The 22,079-nt window shown below is 30.1% G+C and overlaps 3 protein-coding genes across 4 annotated transcripts; 2 read left to right on the top strand and 1 right to left on the bottom strand.

The window, feature by feature from the left end:
- The first annotated feature begins 3,217 nt into the window (after nucleotides 1-3,217).
- Nucleotides 3,218-16,185, top strand: LOC100166930 (tubulin alpha-1C chain). The gene is made up of 4 exons (XM_003243817.4): nucleotides 3,218-3,454; nucleotides 12,012-12,234; nucleotides 13,030-13,571; nucleotides 13,803-16,185. Exons 1-4 carry the CDS (start codon nucleotides 3,452-3,454, stop codon nucleotides 14,385-14,387), a joined length of 1,353 nt encoding a protein of 450 aa, XP_003243865.1. The 5' UTR covers nucleotides 3,218-3,451; the 3' UTR covers nucleotides 14,388-16,185.
- Nucleotides 16,186-17,952: 1,767 nt separating this feature from the next.
- On the bottom strand, nucleotides 17,953-19,751 carry LOC100572153. 2 transcript variants are annotated; one of them, XM_008183874.3, is made up of 3 exons: nucleotides 19,603-19,751; nucleotides 19,157-19,465; nucleotides 18,693-19,089 (listed from the first exon to the last, which is right to left on the bottom strand). In XM_008183874.3, the coding sequence occupies exons 2-3, from the start codon at nucleotides 19,457-19,459 to the stop codon at nucleotides 18,955-18,957; spliced, it is 438 nt and encodes a 145-aa protein (XP_008182096.1). In that variant the 5' UTR covers nucleotides 19,460-19,465; nucleotides 19,603-19,751; the 3' UTR covers nucleotides 18,693-18,954. The 2 variants fall into 2 exon arrangements, with proteins under 2 accessions (XP_003243864.1, XP_008182096.1); XM_003243816.4 differs by lacking the exon at nucleotides 19,603-19,751 and having other exon boundaries at nucleotides 17,953-19,089; nucleotides 19,157-19,591.
- A 242-nt stretch (nucleotides 19,752-19,993) lies between these two features.
- On the top strand, nucleotides 19,994-21,434 carry LOC100164916 (alpha-1,3-mannosyltransferase-like). The gene has a single exon (NM_001162173.2). It carries the CDS (start codon nucleotides 20,087-20,089, stop codon nucleotides 21,275-21,277), a length of 1,191 nt encoding a protein of 396 aa, NP_001155645.1. The 5' UTR covers nucleotides 19,994-20,086; the 3' UTR covers nucleotides 21,278-21,434.
- Nucleotides 21,435-22,079: the final 645 nt, after the last annotated feature.

Raw genomic sequence — 22,079 nt, 5'->3', positions numbered from 1 at the left:
TACCTACCTTTTTAGATATTTATTTAAAAATTATATCGCCTATGGCCTATATTTATAGTCGGCCAAAAGAAATTTAAATTAAGTATTTGCAAGTAATGAAAAACGAATATAAAAGCGTGTATTAAAAGGAAAATAATAGGTACGACTTAGTACCAATAATTAAAATGTACTTATATTATTTATAGAAACGAAATATTTTAACAATTAAACATATTATATTAAAAAAAAAAAAAAAAACAATTTTTGTAATAAAACGTGCGATACTTAAATGTATTATTAAAGTTTAATTTAATATTATATTATTAGTTCTTAGCAATAAAAATAAATTGGGCTTTGAAAATTACGATAGGTTGTCCTTGCTCTAGGGAGTGGTAGTCGACCCACTAATAATGTGAATAATGATTCGTATACCTACCATTAACGTATTATTTTAATCTTTAATAATTGTCTACAAAATGCTGTGTTAATAATTGAATGTACAGTATAGGCCATCATAGTATATTTTTCCGACAGTCTGCACTCTGCTGCAGCATATAGATATTACGGGCAAATACCACAATTATTATCGTCATGCAATGATGTACAGTTCATTAGAAATTTTTCCTGTCAATAATTATCTTATGATTCTTTTCAGTTAAAATTTAATTTTGATTAGGATTATATTTATAAAAAATAATGAATATCATCAGTTTTTTTTTAGAAATTAAGTAGGCATAATGTTCAATAAAAAATATGTGTATTATACTTATTATACGTACATTAATTTTTGAATATTTTAGGAGAATTCAATGTTATACATTATATTTCTTCGTCCGTTTCACGTATTAATGTGTTTATACTATATATGTTATACAACAAACATCTATCTGACAACATACATCGTATAAATATCAATGATATAAAATATATTATAATGTATGATATACCAACAACTAAGTACTACGTCAACGTTCTTACGCACCTAATATTTCTACGGTTATCACTTTCTATATTCTACATTTTATAAATAAGAACACTTTCTGAGGTTTATCACATGATTTTTGGAGTAAGTTATTAATGTTTGAAGAAAACCCGAAAACTCACTCTGCTGTAGGTATTATAGTAAGTATACATTTAGGTACCTATTTCTCATGTAGCAGTTTTGTTATTTTATTGTTATTCAAAAACGAATAACTGTAGATACATGACTATTTTACTAAATTTTTATATTTTCATTTTCTATATACCATAAAATGTTGACTCTTTTTGGGATGTTTACGGACAATTTTATATTTCAATTTTTTTATATTTTTTTTCTATAAATATCAATAAAGTTTTATCTATTGGGCCAAAAACTGTGAAAATGTAATACAATGCTCCTGGTATATTGTTACAATAGGCAATAGCAGTTGAAAAATATTAAAAATACATAGGCACAATTTTTTTTTTATAAGCATTTAAAGATCGAATTTTGACAAAATTTATCAAATTTTAATTTAAATAATTATTTTGTAGTTAAAAATGTATAAAATATTCAACTTTTATATCTAAGGATTGAAAATTTAAAACAAGATTTCACGTAAGTAGTTAATTCTGTTACCAAAAAATCTAAAAAATACATAAGCACAGTTTATTTTTATAGTTATTTTAAGTTCAAATTTGGATCATGATTGATATTATATCATTGAATTCAAATTTAATACCATCCATTATAACAGTGACCCACTTGTAACCTACTGTACAGCAGAACGACATCCACTTACCCACCTTTTTATGTTTATAGTAGGTACCTATATAGTGATATACTGTCTAACAATATATTAATAATGATAAAATAATCGAAACGATTAATTTAGAATTTTTATTAGGTATAGTTTGTTATAAAATATATTTTCATTCTATAGGAATAGGTACCTACAAGGTACTATCGGTACTTAAATATATAATACAGTGACTAGTGAGTAGACTTTAAATAATGATTAAAGGGTGATTGACTCTTTCTAAAATACCGAAATGCAACTGTGTTTGAGTATCGATATTTGATGTACGTGCAATGTAGATATATTTAATAAGCAAAATAAATGACAATGATGTTACCCATAGTAACGTCATAACACAACCTAATTTAAATTCAATTAAGAAATAAATTGAAACCAAATATTATTATAGGAGGTTCTGCTTTTGATATAATTTCGTGTAGAAATGGTCACGAAATTATCTTATAATAATTATTGTATTTTAAAGAAAATATCTAGCATATAATACAATTATTATAGTCGATGTATATGAATATTATCTACCTACTATAAAAATAAACACAAAAACGTAAAACATTATTAGAAATAGGTCGACATAAAGTTTCCATTTAAAAATTAACCGTTAATTAATAACAAATAAGTAATAACCATAAATGTGTGGATAATGATATTTTTTGGTGTTCAATATATATTTTATCCGACGCTCGACATTTCTGGTTTAAGTTATTCGTATTTCGTACAATAATAATTTTATATATTAAACGTGGATTACGTCATATATAATTTGAACACAATATTTGTATAATACTAAAAAAGTAAAATGTATAATACAATATATGGTATCGAAGACTCCCGGTAACTCCAAATAATTCAATACTATTGCTATGACTAGGACTGTAGTGGGTCTGTCTTTCGAAGACAAATATTAAACGGATAATTCGAGGAAACAATAAATATCTTTTACAACAGTACGTCGTCTATGGGATAATGATGAGACGTCGCGCATCGATAGAGTTGCATTTTGGGTATACCTACCTACTTATATATCATCTGCTAACCAAGTGCGCAAGCTCATAAAAACTCTATATTCCTATAGTGGTAGCACTACCTACCCATATATAAATGTAAATCACACGAGTAGCTATAATAATTCACATGGAAAACGTTCGCGGACCGACCTCGGTATAATCCATTTGTGGTCATCGACTGACGACGGCAGGACCCGCGAGTGATGTAAGCAACCCTACCAGTGGGTGAATGGTGGGCGGGTACATATATATATATATATTATTATCATTATTATTAAAGTACACATAATATAACCAGAGTAAGTGCATATTAAACATCCAAACCGCGGTTTTTTGTGTTTTTTTTTTTCATTAGGTATTATTACTATATACCGAGACGAGGGCGGTGGAAGGGGCCGCTGTCTCGCGGGTGCAACCGACCAAGACGCATACCCGTATATACGGTCCCCGTGCACGGTGGCGGTAGTCTCGCCTATATAAGAACGCGAGCACGGTAAGTGACGCGTCTCAGTGTCTTCCGTTAAGTCCGTCCGAAACAACTTCGAACGCTAACCACCGCCTTGATATACGGAAACACATCAACCACGCATCGTGATACTTGGCCTATACTTTTCCGTCGTCGAAAACCCATATAGGTACATAGTGATTTACTGTTGAGATCGAAATCGCTGCAAACGACCGTCGAAAATGGTAAGCGGATATTAGATTTTTTTTTTATTGTTTTTTTTTTTTTTTTTTAATTTTTTTCTTATTATTATTATTGTTTTTCCCGTCATTCAAATTTTATCGGAGAGACTTTTGAATCATTGCGTCGCCGGCGTTCCGGAACGTTCGACGACATTAGTCACGATTTTCTTCGTCTTTTTTACCGCGCGCTTTCCATTTGGGAAAATTGTCATTTCCCGGGACACCGGTTACGTCTTACACTAAAACCGTTGCTAATCGATTTGACCGTTCGTCGTCTGCAATGGACAATATATTATACATATACCTATATACATTTAACGCTGCACATCTGCGGTTTTCACTTCATTTTACATTCGTTGTTTCTGTAAATCCACTTTTATGGGCGCTGCAGACGAAGGAAAGTAAAATAAAAACACGTAATATATTATACATTTCTCATATATAATATCTTCTCCGGACTTCAATAAAAACCATTGATTCAAGACGAGTGAACGAACCCTGGCGTAGAGTATAGGTACGCATTATAGGTACATATTTTATGTTGATGACGGTCGCTACACATTATATCAACAGCCTGTCATATATAGATACGCGTACATGTGCAAGTGTAACAAATCGCTAATAATTGCGGTGGACACCGTGCGCGTATTAAACGTATACGCCATCACACCACATTAAATAATCTGTGTGATAAAAGAGCTATAGAGCTGTACATTCTATAGATATCGTGGGAACAGGTAAAATGGCGGAAGGTCTGTACAGTTTAGAGCTAGACTATTTTAGAAAATATTGTTCAAATTTTCAATGTACCAATTTCATTGAAAGTGAAATAAATATAAAACGAGTCCAATTATATCCAAGAAAATTCGGTAATATATTATGATTTATAATATAGATAATGACGGACACATTTTTTTTTTTTAAATAAAAGTTTTTGATAATTAAAACCTGAAGAATATTTATGAAAAAGTCCTGTGGTATGTTTTAAAGTTCAACTTCTAAAAAATATAAAACAAAAGGTTTAGTTTTCTACTTATTAGGAAAAATGTATTAAACATAAATATACACACAAATAACAAGCAGAAACTATATTTACTCTTAACACGCGATAAGTTTGATTCCAATTTAATCGAACACAATATTTGACTTATTGAAATATTGTATTTGTTTTATTATCTATTTCTACTTCATATCACAGCATATGAAATACTTAAAATTTAATAAATATGTTTTCTGAGATCTGAGTAAACATATAAATATAATCTTAATTCAGAATATAAATATTTGCATCAAGAAGTATGAATACCTTCAAAAATTTAAGAAAAGTGGCTATACTTCAACAACGTTAGTCATAAATTATAGCGTAGTTGTATAAGTATTTATGTAGACATTTGATTGATTATATACCTAGCTTGGTACGCGTAACTAGAACAGTAAAATGTATTAATTTACAGAACTTTATGCACTATATTTACATCTATTCTCTATAAATGCAAGAAATGTAGATTTAAAAATAATTATTTTAGAAATTTTAGAAACTCTATAGTTTTAAATTAAAAAAACGAATTTATTTGCTTTTAAACAAAAATGTATTTTTGACGGCAAAGAATTTCAAAATGTTTTCAATTTAAACCTGTTATTTCAACGTCTTTTTAATTTCTTAAAAACATTAAACATTTGTGGTAGATGTATATAATGAATATATATACATATTAGTTATTAGTATAAATTAAAAAGACGTTTTATTCTAACCTTATTAGTTTACTATTATTTTTATTAGTAAATAATGTGATATATCTAATGGTATAAGTTTTGTTTAAGAAGAAAATCTTTTGTTATTAGTATACCTATTACCTATAGGCTATAGAGTATATAGACTACATAGTCAAACTAATATTGCTTTTAAGTAAAAACTGCTTTGGACAACACCTTTAGTCAACACTCATCAAATATTTTTGTGGTTAATAAATTGATATGTAATCATATTATAGGCAGTTTTTTTGTTTCATGGTTATAAGTATAACTTTATAATAGAATGATCTTCCTACGGCATATTTTTAGTTTAGTTTTCATTATTATATTTTTTTAGTTACATATTATATAATACCTAACCAAAAAATCGTTATAAATTATAATACTCATCGTATTCCTTTTTAATATCACTATAATATTATTTAATATAAAAATAAGTATTCCTAATAAAATTTCAAAAATTACAAATCCATTTGTACAGGCCCACGAGCCCCTAAAATAGCCAGGCCTCTGTACTCCAGGTCCAACCATCTCCTCTTTGTGGGGCCTTCAATATCGGTATAAAAATAGAAATATACTCGATAATATGTATAATAAGTACCTAGGTAAGCACAAATACTGAAATATATATATATATATAAATTTTAAATATTCATGAGTGATGAAACTTTTTTTAAACTTTAAAGTGATCATAACACACAATATATTACACTATATCTACGTATAAATCATTTAAATGTTTGTCTTATTTATTTTAATTTCATTCGTTGTCATTTTGTCAATTTTCCATACAATATAGTGTATAGAATTTATTATTATTAACTACTCTACTAAGTAATATTTGTTCAATACTTAGTAGTTCTTATATATATAAGTGATGGACCTGAATGTTTCAGGTTTGATAAATTACTAAAAATTATAATAATATTTCGTAAATAGTTCTTTAGGAAAAATAATAAAAGAAAAATGTACTCTTAGCAGGAATTGATGAGCTGTGATAAAAAAATAGCTTGGTATTATTTATTATTGATCGCACTCAAAGTGCCTATTTACTATTTAGTACAAGTACCTATACTAGTGTATAGGTCAATTTAATGAGTAGGTATACCTATAGCTCGAGGATTTGTTTTTTAATTATTACGAGTTTTATGTTTTATGTTATTATTACAGTATGATATTTTTAATACACAAATACCTCAAAATACTGTCATGTTGTTATTGATAATTGATAATCATTGAAAATAATAAATTATTAAAACCACTCTTAATGAGTAGCCATAAATCATAATACGTATCCATCCGATTTAACTATTTAACACGAGTGATTCTAAGTCATATTATTGAGTGATAGTAATTTAAGCAGACATAATTTGTTTTGCAAAAATAATATAGGTTGATAGGTATATATGTATATTAGGTTTCATTAAAATGAAAGACCAACGAGAAAATCAAGTTGTTTAGTCATCGATGAAAAGCCACATAAAATCATAATAGGCGTGAAATATTTTTGTTTCATCGAACACAGTTTGCAGTATTAATAAATTATAAATATATTGAATTTAAAAAAGAGTTCTATGAGTACTTTTAAGATCAAAAGGATATATTAATAGATGTAAACAATCCCGTTATTTCGGACGGACAAGTCTTAGAAAAGAAACATGGCATCGATAGCCAATTAGGATTGCAAGTGTGTTAAGTGTCTTAATATGACTACTGATAGGCGACAGAAATAATAATAAGAACAATATTAGGTATAAATTAAAATATTTATAAAGTATTTACAATGGAATATAATCTAATATTATAAATTATACATAATACGGACGACGGTTGTTGCGTCTTAATACTATTTGGTGTTCAGTAATATTAATGTTTTTTAACTAGGTACCTATAAAAAAGTGTTGTCTCAATTTTTAAATTCTTCATTATAATATGTGTTTTATAAAGTACTTATAGTTTTTTTTATGTTTTTTATGTACATATATTTTAAAAATAATTCAGAACACAATACACATTAACAAAAACTTTTTTTATTATTGGTTTTTGGATTACATATAGATTATTAATAATATTTTTTTATTTGAAGAGAACGCCGTATGTATTGTCTTCGTCTACTAACGCATAATATATCAAAATGTACGTCCTGCAGTTCCAATTTTGTGTTAGCTTAAAAATTAGACTGAAATGATTTATTATAAAACTTAAATGTTAGAATATTATCTGTCTTCTCTCCATGGTTTTTTACAATATTTAAATTTTTATATAAGTTATGAATATGTAAAATATTAATATTCAAAAATTCTCATAATTAATTTTAAAATATCGTAAACACCCAAATGGAGAACATGGATAATGTTCATACATTGAAGTTTGATAATAGGTCAATATTCGATTCACTCTAATATTTAAGCTAACAATACAAAATTGGAACTACTATATACTAATATAGGTACGGATGTATATTTTGCTACATTACGCGTTAGTACGACGAAGCCACATCATATGCGGACCCTCTTGATTAATAATAGAGAGAAATTCATCGTCGTTATCATAGAAAAAACAATTGTTTAAATAATTTAACAGCATGAGTTACATAATTAAATGTATTATTATTTCCAATTAAATCCTACAGATTTTTATAAATATATTAAAAACAATGTGCTATTATATCGCAAAAAAGTTGTGACTATTGTGAACATTTTTTATATGTACCTACTTATTTTTTATTAGGTTAAAAAAAAGAAGGTATACATGCCATGAAGAAATTGATGGCATCAATTATTCTTAGATTAGGTTAGGTTTGGTAAGGTCGTATTATATAATATTTACATTGTATTTTATTAGGTATTGATAGTTTTCTAATTATCTTTAAATTTGATCATAATATATGAACATTAAAATTTAAAATTCATTTCTTTATAACCTTGAAATTGTGCATTATGTTCATGATGAATCAATATAATAATTATGAGTTATTATTTCATAGTACCTGTATAATTTGTATTTATTTAGACTTGAGTAAGAAAATTGGAATTTATTTATAAGAAGTGGATGAATATTTTAAGTCTTAAGATATGCTTTAAAAATCGTGTTTTATTCGTTCATCATTTCACAATGTCAATTTAACGAGTGCCTACTGGCTACTGTCTATTATTGTGAGTAATCAAATAGCGAGAGAAAAAGAGTACACAATAATCAATTATTAAATATTCTATAGAACATAAGGTTTTACAAAATATTAAAAGCAAAAATAAAGTTGAAATTTGAAACATTTATATTGATTATTTTTTATACTTATATACCTATAAAAATTTCTAACTTAGAGAAATAATGATTTTTCGGTAATATGACCTTTTAAACAAAACGATGATATATTTATCAATATGCGTATTATTTAGATACCTACATAGGTCATTTATAGTAGATACGTTGTTATCTAAATTAAATTGATGTTTAGTCTAACATAAATGAGCAGGTACCTATGTTACCCCATTTTTATTTAATAGCAATACAAACCGTTAAGTACCTATCTATCATAACTTCCAACTAATATAATCTGATCCTTTGCTTATTTTCTGTTATTTAAAATAAAAATGCACATTTTTAAATATACCTACCTACCTATATTGTAAAAAAAAAAGTAATATTCTATTAATATTTTGAACTTTGAATTATTGAACTACCAAGTGCATGATATAGGTACATATAATATAAATAGTGGTGGTACACGTCATAGCGTGTAAAATATTTTTAGTTATACACATACGTTTTAATAAGATTTTATAAATTGAGAAATACTTTAATTGAAATCATGTCGATGGCAATAAATTCTTCACTATAAAATAAATTGGGTGTGGACCGCTGAAAATGACAAAATATAGGGTGTTGTCTATTAGGCTTTTTTCAGGGTTAATGTCAATACAATTATTAAAACAAGTACCTATCTAGAAGAAAATTAAGTAGCATGTATAAGTTACCAATGGCTATTAAGATTTATGAGACATCATGTTGCATCGAGGTTAATAGGGTAATAATAACTATGATTACGCTTTTACGCGTATTGGAAGAAGTTTACTAAGACGGTTGACAAAAAAATCACTTGTGGTCTTGTATACATTATAGGAATTCATCTTTTAATAAAAAAAAATAAAATCATCAAGCATGTATATTTTAGCGATTCCGTAGAAACGTTATGTTTTGAAAATAATATTTATCGATTCCGTGTTCATACTATTAACATATGAGCAATTAGCTTCGTCTTCGGTTGAAGAATATAGAGATCATATAGGGGCAATTTGTTAGGGGAGGTCGGGCCTTGTCCTCTCCTAAAAATACACTCGATCTCACCTCATAACATATCGTTGTCGAATTTCGAGTATATAGATGAATTTGGATTTAGATGGTTTCAAATTTAAAAAAAATCCTACACCCTATAAGTAGAATATTATGTTGGGCCATAAAAAACGATTTTTTTTTTAAAGCTCTGTGTTACCATATTAGTCTAAACAGGTTATCTTAGAATCGTTTTTACGAGAATTTGTCGCGTAAACGTACTTTTATACTGCAGTTATACGTAATATTTACACGATAAAAAACTAAGATATATTACTTAGGTACTATTATCATTATCAAGATTACGTGTTAGTAGTTGTACGTCCGTGCAGGTCCCCATGCAATTATCCACCGATCCCAACGCCTATAATATTATCGTCCGGTATAAACTGCGTCACTCGTCCTTATATTTATATTATAATATTATATATTATTATATATATAAACGGCCTATTATATAATATGCTCGACAAAACCCATATAATATAACAATATAATAATTATGGTAATTTATTATGGTAATTGTTTCCATTAGCGATTTCTGACGTTTCTCATTTTTATTATCGCCGCTGTCCTTATATTATATTATTATTATATTTTTCACCATATCCGACCGAGAGAGATAATACACCCACACAACACACACAGCAGTTTATATACCTAATTTCATCGCCGCTCCCGTCCGGCAGACGACAGTATGATTACGATATTAGATTTGTATTAAATGTATACATATATGGGTTTAATGTTTATATAATAGGTATGTATATAGTGTGTCGTATGACGGTTTCCTGCGTCTCAGTGGTAATTCGCAATTTGGTTCTCCTGTTTATCGGTTACGGTGGGATTACGATAATATTTAGAGCCTTCCGTTCACCACGACGTCTCTCGGATATATTATTATCATTGCCTCGCGTAGAGGTCGGTCGAACCTTTTTCGGATCGCTAGTCATCTCACGACTCGACGAAGACAGTTGACGACGACGTAAAAATGTAAAATACATAATAATAAAAACACTATAATATAATATAGAACGCACCAAATTCGAAGACACGGTTTAACGCGTCGCCATCATCAATATAATATGTATATGAAAAAAAACCGTTTGAATATAAGAAAAAAAATAATTAAGAAAAATAAGCAATTCGGATAAAGACAATACGTGTGGTTCCATTCATTATTATTATTTTCGTTCGTTTTTGCACATTAATCAAACGTCTATATAAATATATTTCTTATAAAAAATTAACGCGATGCGGACAGAGGTGGCAACAAAATAGCAAGTAACTGATCTGTGTTTCCAGAAGTGCCTTCACAGAGAATGCACTTGGTGACTATTGGTTTAATTATTTTTTATGTATTGATTTTATTATTTGGATGAACCTTTAGCATTTTAAAAACTTGTCATCGCACTGTTATTTGACGTTTATTACTATTATGGCCATTATAAGGCTGTATATACCATTTTATAATTGAGTATAAACCTATTATTAGCCACAAATCATCAAATAGTGACACTGTTACGCAATAGTAGGTAATCCAGATAATATTATAGCAAAAATATAGATGGCGAATTAAATGTATTAGATAACTATAGAAGTATACCTGCACACGTTTATCATCGAATAGTATATGCAAAATGCATATAATATGGAAAATATTAATCGGCACATACTGGCTACTACTTGCGTTCCTACATTTCTCCGGAATCTCAAAGCTTTTGCATATAGAATTTTTTTTTCTGTCCCGATTCATTCACATATTATATTGTTTTAAATTACACGGTAACTCGAATTTTCGATATATCGAATTTATTTTTGGTTATTTGAGGTTCCATTGTAGTTAGCTTATAAATTATATATTATATTAAATATTTTTAAAGAATGTCAAAATAATATTGCTCAAATTTAATAAACAGAACAATGATTAAAATGTTAATTTGTTACTGAGTACCTACCTATCATGTGCTGAAATATTATTATTTTTTCTATTTGTTTCTAAAAAATACTTGACGTATTCATAGATTGTATATATTTCTACAATCGATAGCATATGCCATGCATACGATTATCAATGTGTTTATAATTTTATAAACTATTGAATCAATAATTTCTATTAGCTATTGAATTTACTACCGGTTTCGTTTACCATTTTTGTAGGCAGAACTACAATCCCAAATCAAAATATTATTGATAATAAGTATTACATTTAGTTAATAAAGTGTATCAACAATGAAAATTATACCAATAGGTGCATTAAGTGCATAAAGTGCATAAAGTTCACTCTAAAAGCACAGAATACCCTACCTATATTCTAATTTATAATAAAAGTAGTTCATTATACCTATTAATCCAGTATAAAAGAACATTTTTTATTTTTTACTTGTCACACTATAATTTATTCGCCAGAAGTGAATTAAACGTTTTGTTAGATAAAATAATAATCATTAATGTTATTTATGAATTTATTTTTTAGCGTGAGTGTATATCAGTACATATTGGTCAAGCCGGAGTCCAGATCGGTAATGCGTGTTGGGAGCTATACTGCTTGGAACATGGCATTCAACCTGACGGACAAATGCCATCGGACAAGACGATCGGTGGAGGAGACGATAGTTTCAACACATTTTTCAGCGAGACCGGAGCAGGGAAACACGTTCCAAGAGCTGTGTTTGTTGATTTGGAGCCAACCGTTGTCGGTAAACAATTTTTTCTTTATCTATTATATTAGGTGTGCTCAAGACTGTCATTAGACAGTCGTATAGAGAAATATGATTATTCTCTGTGCACCAAAACAGTTTGTGTTCGACGAATTTTTATATTTTGCATTATCGAAGCAATTAATATAATCGTCCATGGTGATTTCATAAAGAGATGACACTTATTAGGTATTGTTTTTATAAATTATTTACGTGTTTCAAATAATTGTTTTTTTTTTTATTTAATATAGTTTGAAGTATTCACTAATCATGCTTAAAGCCCCATTTTATATTTAATCAAATTTTATTTTTTGGAATTTTCAATCTTACTTACGACTTACCTAAGCTATTTTCGTGTCATTCTTTATTCTGTCTGTCCATCTCTTCTTCGGTCTTACCCTTATAATCTACTCACCTTCTCCTTCCTTCTAGGTTTATTTTCATAATTGCACTCTCACCTCTATTCATAACGTGACCGAACCATCTTTACCTATTCCACCTATTTTACTTGTAATTTGTGCAATCTATAATGAATTTATATCTTATTCTATCTTCCCTAGTCACCCTGAGTCCTGGCACCCTACAAATCCATATTAGCATTCTCATCTCTGCTACACTCATCCTCTGTTTTGTTTTACTGTCCGTATATTCCAATTCATACACCATTACTGTCCTCAGTACTCACAGCTTTTTATAAAATCTATACCTGTAATCTCAACAGCATCATTATTCATCACATGCCTTTATATTTTGTATAACGTATTGCATCATTACGTATATGTATTGTTGCTTCAGACGAAGTGCGTACCGGCACGTACAGACAACTGTTTCACCCCGAACAGCTGATCACCGGCAAAGAGGACGCGGCCAACAACTACGCCCGTGGCCACTACACTATCGGTAAGGAGATCGTGGACATCGTGCTGGACCGAATCCGGAAACTGTCCGACCAATGCACCGGGTTGCAGGGTTTCCTGGTATTCCACTCGTTCGGTGGTGGAACCGGTTCCGGGTTCACGTCACTACTTATGGAACGGCTGAGCGTGGACTACGGGAAAAAGAGCAAGTTGGAGTTCTCCATCTATCCGGCACCACAGGTGTCTACGGCCGTTGTCGAACCGTACAACTCCATACTGACCACGCATACCACGCTAGAGCATTCAGACTGTTCGTTCATGGTGGACAACGAGGCCATCTACGACATATGCCGCCGGAACTTGGACATTGAACGGCCCACGTACACCAACTTAAACCGATTGATTGGCCAGATCGTGTCTTCCATCACGGCGTCGCTAAGGTTTGACGGCGCGTTGAACGTCGACCTGACAGAATTTCAGGTAAAAAAATCATAACAAATTAATTTGTATAACACATCATGTTGTATTGTAATTACTTATTATTGTTTCGAGAAAATTAACGATATTTTGTTATCAAGTATATTCATTTACTTCATCTAGGGCAAAACTCTAATAATAGACCCTATAAGAACTTATTCAGTTAAAATCAAAGGTATTTTATGTACCCAAGCTTAAAAATAATAATGGTTCACGTCTATCTGTTTGCTGTAGACAAATCTGGTGCCGTACCCGCGGATCCACTTCCCACTGGCCACATACGCACCGGTGATATCGGCCGAGAAGGCGTATCACGAACAGATGACCGTGGCCGAGATCACCAACGCCTGTTTTGAGCCGGCCAACCAAATGGTCAAGTGCGACCCTCGGCACGGAAAATACATGGCGTGTTGCATGCTGTACAGGGGCGATGTGGTGCCGAAGGACGTGAACGCGGCCATCGCCACCATCAAGACAAAGAGGACCATACAGTTCGTGGACTGGTGTCCAACCGGGTTTAAGGTGGGTATCAACTACCAGCCACCGACCGTGGTGCCGGGCGGTGATCTGGCCAAAGTGCAGAGGGCCGTGTGCATGCTGTCCAATACGACGGCCATCGCCGAGGCCTGGGCGCGGCTCGACCACAAGTTCGATCTGATGTACGCAAAGCGCGCGTTCGTCCACTGGTACGTGGGTGAAGGCATGGAGGAAGGCGAGTTCAGCGAGGCCCGCGAGGATCTGGCCGCGCTGGAGAAGGACTACGAGGAAGTTGCCACCGATTCGGCGGACGGTGACGGCGACGACGGAGACGAATACTAACAACCACCTGCACCACCTCAACCACCACTACAGCCGCCGTTTCAACATCGCGAACGACTGCTGCCGTCCGATCCCGCAGACGATCTCTCTGGTCACAGAAATTTCCGTCCTCGTGTCTCGCTCGTACGATGACAATAATATTTATGATATCACAATAAAAATAAAATAATAATAATAATAATAATAATATTCAGTGCTCGAATTGGAAAAATAAATGGAGTTGCTATATAATAAGTCGTGAAAAAAATATTTGTCGTCCATTGCAATGATTGAACTCAACGTAGATAACTCGATGGGGGCTATGCGATTGTTTGCACAAACTTTTCAGCATAACTATATACATATCACGATTAACGTACATTAGATGCAAATGCAAAAAGTTATTTTTTATTTTTATACATTAAATGAATATGTGTTGAACTGAAAAAATGCTGTCTCTACCCCCCCCCCCCCCTCAATTCGAGCTCTGGATAATATTTATAATAATATACTCTTTAAATACAATACATAATATTATATCATATTAAAATTCATCCCTAACGGGCAACGGGTGCGTTTTATATTGTTGAAATGGCTATTTCAAATTTTTGAAATACATCTACTATTAATGGCTTAAAAGCTTAAATGGCTTTAAAATCTGAAATTTGAATAATTTACTTACACTAACACTTACAACCGATCGACCACCGGACATGGACAAAATATATAACATTTATACACGAAGGTTATTTTTTATTAGCTAAATACATTTATAATATTGTATTATAAGTGTTGATCGGTGGCATAATGGACTGCATGCATTTTGTATGGTGAAGGGGGGTGGGTAGAGTTTATAATAATTACAAAACATTTTTAAAAATATATAAACTTAATAGTGATGGGAATTTGTATTTTTTTCCATTGTAAAAAAGTTGAGGATGGTTGGATTTGAACCCTCTGCTCCCCACTCCGTATCTATATCTCCGTGCGTAATAATCAGATTGTTTGCATATTTATTATAAACTATAATATCTCAGCTCGTATAACGACTAACAGTATCTACACCTTAAGATAGTTTTATGCGGTTTTTATTTTCAAATTTCAAATTTGTTCTTTTTAGTTTAATGTAACATTAACATAAAATAACTTATTAATTATTATTGACGTTAACTAACGTAGACGTAAGATTTTATAATATTATATATATAAATATTTTTACGATAGTTTTATATTATGTAATTGTAATGATGATAATTGTAATTCGTTTGTATACTATAATATATAATGCTACTTACTCTCTTTGATAAAAACAAAAAAATCCATTGCCTACTTTGTACCTACCCGCCTTACCCATTTACATGTTTCTAAACAAAATTGTAATATTAATATATAAATTTATCACACAATATTCATACATAGACATATAGTAGATAGTTGCAGGGTCATTGACAATTCGCAACACATGTTTCATTATTTGAGTAGGTACAGTGGCGCACAGAGGTATTTTGAGAGCATATGCAGTTAAAAAAAGTTAAATTTTACTATCACTGAAATTAATTATTATAGTCTGTAGTTTATATTATACATTTATAAACTACCCCGTGACACCAGTATAATTTATACTTACCCTCCCTCGAGATAAGCACATGTATACTTGATAACCTGTCTGGGCGCCACTGAGTAGGTAGGTGTGTATTTCATTGTAAATACTGGAATATACTATAGATATGCATATGCTGGACCATTTGACAATATTTGAATAATAATTTGAACGAGCAATTTAAAATAAATATATTTATTCGTACTTGTTCGATTATTTTTATAATGGCTAATTGTTGTTGATTTTTTTTAAACTGTTTCGATTTTAAATAAATATAAACGATATTTCATAGGTACCTACCTATGTAATTAATGTATCGACTCCGATGGTGGAAAATATCAAATGGATCCTATGATGGATATCTATGGAAACGGTATATATATGGAAACGGTTCAATGGAAATTAATTACCTAATTGATATATTCCCAATTTATATACTGCCTGCTCTTATGAATTATTTAAGTACCTACCTATTAAATTAGGTATACCAAGTACGAGTGGTTTTGCCGAATAAGAGCGTTTTCAAAACTTGCAAGAATTAAAAACAGATTCAGAATGAGCAGTAGGTAGGTACACGAGAAAACTTAATTGGACTCATGATATTGGAGTCAGAAAATTATGTTGTACAGTCAAATAGTCAATATATATTTGGACGATATGAATATAATATGATACAAAACTTTTCTTCAGCCAAAGCTAGAAAAAAATTTTAAATACATTTTTTTTTGGTGTAAGAGTTGTTTTTATGAAAATAAAATAAAATTACCGACAGCCTTTTTTAATTTCAAATTGTTGAGGCTTTTAAAAAATTTGGCCCAGAGACTCAAAAATCTTAATCTGGCCTTGCCTAAAATGGGCTTTGACATTCTGATATTTGTATAAACAATATTATAATGTATGTAATATGTATAGATATTGTTTGACGAGCGAATGTGTTTTAAAACCATTATTTCAGTTGGTTAAAATATATATCACTTAACTTATTCGTGCTTAACATGTATAATAAATAATAGTTAACTATAAAGACATACCAAATAGACACGGTGTATTTATAAAACAATAATATAAATCACGCATTATTATTAATTCCACGAAAATAGATTTCGACAATATCTATCAAAACGCTACCTTATGAGTTGCGGTACCCCACAAATAATATTAGCATTTCATCGCCTGTGATACCATTATTCATTGTTTTTAACTATATTGAAGAAAAAGTGGCCTACTTAAATTTTAGCATCCCTTACAAAAAACTCGAATGGCAAAACTGTATACTCGTCTAATGTGGTCCACGCCTCACGGTAACTGGTATACAGTATACCGTATACTACCCAATATCATAGTAACATCATCCAGTAAATACTAGTATTTATAATCAATGACAATATGTTTGAAAAATTTACTAGCACACAGATTGTAAAGAAAAATTATGAACTTTTTACTCCTAACTTATATACATAGTTAATACTTAATTAATAGTATCTCATACTACACAAATACACAATATTATATATTTTTGTTTAGCAGTAATAAAATGTATCTTTAAAATGATCAAAATAAAATCTCTTATATATTATTTTAATTATTTTAAGTGTATGCTATAATGTATGTATGTTATAACTTATAATTATGTATAAGCTGTACTCACAATAATTTAACACTACCTTTATTTTGACAGTCACAAATGGACAAGTAGGTTTATGTACATAGATCAAAATATTGTTTACAATAGTTATATTATTCAATTAATTAATATTAAAATGAACATTAATCAAAATTACATCATTTATTTTTACTAAATTGTTAAAACTTAAAAATAACAATTGTACCAGAAAAATAATGTTTGATTATTTTTAGAATAAGTCAGGTATACAGTATTTTAGGACATATAGACGAAAATGATATATAATGACATAGAAATAAGGAATAATGAAAAGATCAACACATTTGACCTTTGTCACAATAAAAATGAGAAAATCATAGTTATTAATTATAAAATCAAAACTAAATGTATTTATCAAAAACATATCACAATAATAATTATAAAAAAAAATCACAAAAATATCTATTTTAAAGGTACTTAGCTTTATTAATTAAAACTTAAAAACAAAAAATCAAACGTAAAAAAAAAATATTCAATTTTTCTAAAAATAAAAATATAATAACTATGATGTGATTAACTATAATACTTTAAATTTTATTAGAAGAATGATTATTTTGTATTTTTGTATTTTTAATATACATAATATTTAAATGGAATAGTAATCTATGATAATTAATAATATGTTTTTAAAATAATAACAACAATAGTATGTAAAAAATAATAATATAATATGTATGTATTATGTACACACAGTCATTATTGTAATATTTGAACACATCTATAAAACAAAATATATTTGTATAATATATTTTGAATTGTGGATTAAACCACATTTAGTTAACTTAAACCTTTCATCAATTCATATCAATCACAATAGGGACTAATATAATATTTATTATACTTAATACAAGATTTTTTTTTTATTTTATAAATATATAAAATATTATTTCTATCACCATTTGCAAGTTAATAAAAACTATTATGTAAAATACAAAAAAAACTTAATACTAAAATGCCTACAAGTAAAGAAAATACATAAAATAGTTTGAACAATCACCTTAAAAATTAAATAAATCATTTCACTAAAAATAATAGGTAAAGCAAAAGAAGACTTAAACAAATTATAATCATAAAAATAAGATATACTATGAGATTTTATGAATACAATAAATTGATTGACATGTTAAAAAAATGGTGTTTCTATCACATATTTGGGTTTAAAATATTTAATCAATTTTTATTCGGTAAAATTGATGTAGTTTAGGATTTAATGTGGGTATGTAAATAAACATTTACCAAATTTTTGTATAAGTTGAATGAATTAATGGTGTAGAAATATTATTTTGTTGTCCCTTGGTGATGATATAAATGTTTGCATAAAAATATTACATATTAAAATTTTCTTGTTGAGTAGTTGTAGTAGTCATTAAACCATTTGCGACAATTGCTGCAGATACAGCTTGATTAAATACATCATCGCAATCTATTTCTGGAGGTTTACTTGGAGGTTGTGACACAATCTAAAATCAAGAAAAACGTCTATTGACTGGAATAAAAATTATGTTAGATGATCATTTAGGTACTAACTGTTATATTTTGCAATTGCGGCTGATGGAAATTATGACTCTGCAGACCATGTTGTTCAATTGCCATTTGTACAGCAGTATCTTCCAATACACGTCCATTATCAGACTTTCGTTGAAATTCAAGCCACAAATCCTTAACCCTGTTGGCTTGCTCGACAAGATGGTTGAGTACAGCTGATCGATGAGAGGCTATTTCCATTTCGACATTCAAGTGATTGTCAAGTATACAAAGGCCGTGCATATGATGCTCCCAACGTTCTTGTCGTTGGCGAGAGGTTTCGTTGCGTGATAGGTCATCAGTCATTTTAGTCTGTTTAATCGAGAAAAAGAAACATCAATGTGTACTTCAGTTGAGGAACTTCAAAAGATTGTACGACTATGAAAAGTGGGTTAATACAGTCCTTGAACTGCGTCATATGTCTTACGTGTACGCCATAATAAACTTACTTGGTATGTGGGTAAACAAGATCGTTAACAAATTTGCCAGGACATTGTAAATCGTTTTTACAACTTAAAATATATTTTTTTTTTCAAATTTTACGATACGAATCCGGGATTCGGGAAGTAGCAATATTTTTAATTATTATTTATTATTATTATTGTTTTTGATAAGTCAATATTAGTATACATTGATAATTATATTTGTTTCCATGATTTTGTATATATAATAATATCACATTCACGGTAGTAATAATTGATGAGTCGACTACATGATATTATTATCTATGTGGATTTCGAAGCAAGATAAGCGCTAACAATTATTATTTGAACTTTTTTGACAACTCTGCGTTAAAAATAATAAATAATAATATACGTTTGACCGCTTATAAGTTATAATATATGATATATTATTATATACATGTGTTTGTGACCTGTCCGTTTACCTATTAAGTATTAAGTACATGTTGTCAACCGAGGAGGACGTCTCACGATGAAATTGAACGTAGTCTTCCTGCACCCAGACCTGGGCATCGGAGGTGCCGAACGGTTGGTGGTCGACGCGGCCGTGGCAATGAAGCAATCTGGCCATGCCGTGCGGTTCGTCACCAATCACCATAGCGTCTCTCACTGTTTCGAAGAGACCAGGGACGGTACTTTGCCGGTGACCGTAGTCGGCGATTGGTTACCGAGGACGGTATTTGGCAAGTGTTACGCGCTATGCAGTTACGCTCGCATGGTGTACGCCGCGTTGTACTTGACGTTTTTCAGCTCCATCAATCCTGACGTGGTGTTCGTCGACCAGATATCGGCCTGCATACCCATATTGAATTGGATGCCCTGCAAAGTCCTGTTCTACTGCCATTATCCCGATCAACTGTTGGCCGCGCATGACGACGCTCTGAAGCGATACTATCGATTACCGTTGGACTGGCTAGAAGAGAAGACCACTGCTTGCGCTCATATGATCTTGGTTAACAGTAATTTCACGTTGGACATCTTTAGGAGCACATTTAAAAGTATTAAGACATTACCGACAGTCGTCTACCCGTCCATAAACACTGTGTTTTTTGATAACACCGAAACGGTACAATTGAAAGATTTAATAAACGTGGAAAATTGTAAATATATCTTATCTATAAATAGGTTTGAGAGGAAGAAAAATCTGGGTTTGGCTATCCATAGCTTCAGCATGTTATCTGACAAGAAAATTAAACTTGTCTTGGCTGGGGGTTATGATCCTTTGAATTTAGAAAATATTGAATATTTTCATGAGCTGGTAAGTCTTGTTCAAGATATGAAGCTCAATGAACGCGTTATATTTTTGAAATCTCCATCAGACGCCATAAAAATATCACTCCTTAGGCATTGTCTATGCTTGGTATATACTCCATCCTTTGAACATTTTGGCATTGTGCCGCTAGAAGCCATGTACTGTTGTAAACCAGTCGTGGCAGTTAATAATGGCGGACCCAAAGAAACTATTGAAAATGATCATAATGGATACTTACGAAATGCTGAACCTGAAGATTTTGCTGATGCTATAAAACAGCTTGTAGAAATTGAAGGAAAAGCTGAATTATTTGGAAATCATGGAAAAAAGAGATTTGATGATATATTTTCATTTGGGGCATTTAAAAATAAAATAGATAGTATATTAGAAAATGTATACAAGACCGAATAAAATAAAAATTTTGTTTTTATTTTGTTATATTCGGTTATAGGTCTTACATTTTTTTTATTACCTAATTGATATTTTAAGTTTATTTTGAGACAAACGCTACTTATATCGATTTAATTTATTTATATGGTCAATATAAAATATATTTATTATTACAATACATTTTTTGCAAACATATTTTTTAACTATTACCTATATTTTTCTTTTTGTAATCTTGTTTCTATTTACACTTATATCAATTTAAAAAAAAAAAAAAATGTTTACATTTCTTTAATGTATATTCGGTATCATATTTACATATTTTAAAATCATCTATGTCATAGATTCTATGATTAATATATTTAAATTTTTATTTTAAAATCAGTTATTTTTACTATCAATAATCATAAATCATATTAGTGAAAAAAGTTCCCCTAATATGTGCGCCAGACTTGATCGAAATATTTTAGATTCTGAGATGAGCAATTGATAACAGCTGGGTATTGATTGATTTTACACCGGTGTTTTTTTCGTTTTAAATTTTTTTGTGTACGGACACACAAAAAGTAGTTGAAAAATGATTTGATCGTCAACTTTGAGGGTGGTTTCATATAGCAAATTGGATCTAGTTGGTATTTATGAGGGTCAACATAACAATTTCACAGTACTTTTTAATAACGTAGGGAAAAATAAAATAATAGTTTACAAAATATTTTGACGATTTTCAAGCTATTTATAGGCATTTTAAATGTCGATCACAACTTTTTCGCTGAATCAAAAAACTCGACATTTAGTAAAAGGTTCATCATAAGTTGTTCATATAGGT

Source organism: Acyrthosiphon pisum, chromosome A3 (assembly GCF_005508785.2).
Source record: "Acyrthosiphon pisum isolate AL4f chromosome A3, pea_aphid_22Mar2018_4r6ur, whole genome shotgun sequence".
Taxonomy (NCBI): Eukaryota; Metazoa; Arthropoda; class Insecta; order Hemiptera; family Aphididae; genus Acyrthosiphon; species Acyrthosiphon pisum.
This window is presented reverse-complemented; position numbering and strand designations above follow the sequence as displayed.

Coding starts and splice junctions, on each gene's coding strand:
- LOC100164916 (NM_001162173.2), top strand. CDS start 20,087: ATGAAATTGAACGTAGTCTTCCTGCACCCAGACCTGGGCATCGGAGGT.
- LOC100572153 (XM_008183874.3), bottom strand. CDS start 19,459: ATGACTGATGACCTATCACGCAACGAAACCTCTCGCCAACGACAAGAA. Junction 19,090..19,156: donor CGCAATTGCAAAATATAACA/GTTAGTACCTAA, acceptor TCTTGATTTTAG/ATTGTGTCACAACCTCCAAG.
- LOC100166930 (XM_003243817.4), top strand. Junction 12,235..13,029: donor TTTGGAGCCAACCGTTGTCG/GTAAACAATTTT, acceptor TTGTTGCTTCAG/ACGAAGTGCGTACCGGCACG. Junction 13,572..13,802: donor TCGACCTGACAGAATTTCAG/GTAAAAAAATCA, acceptor TGTTTGCTGTAG/ACAAATCTGGTGCCGTACCC.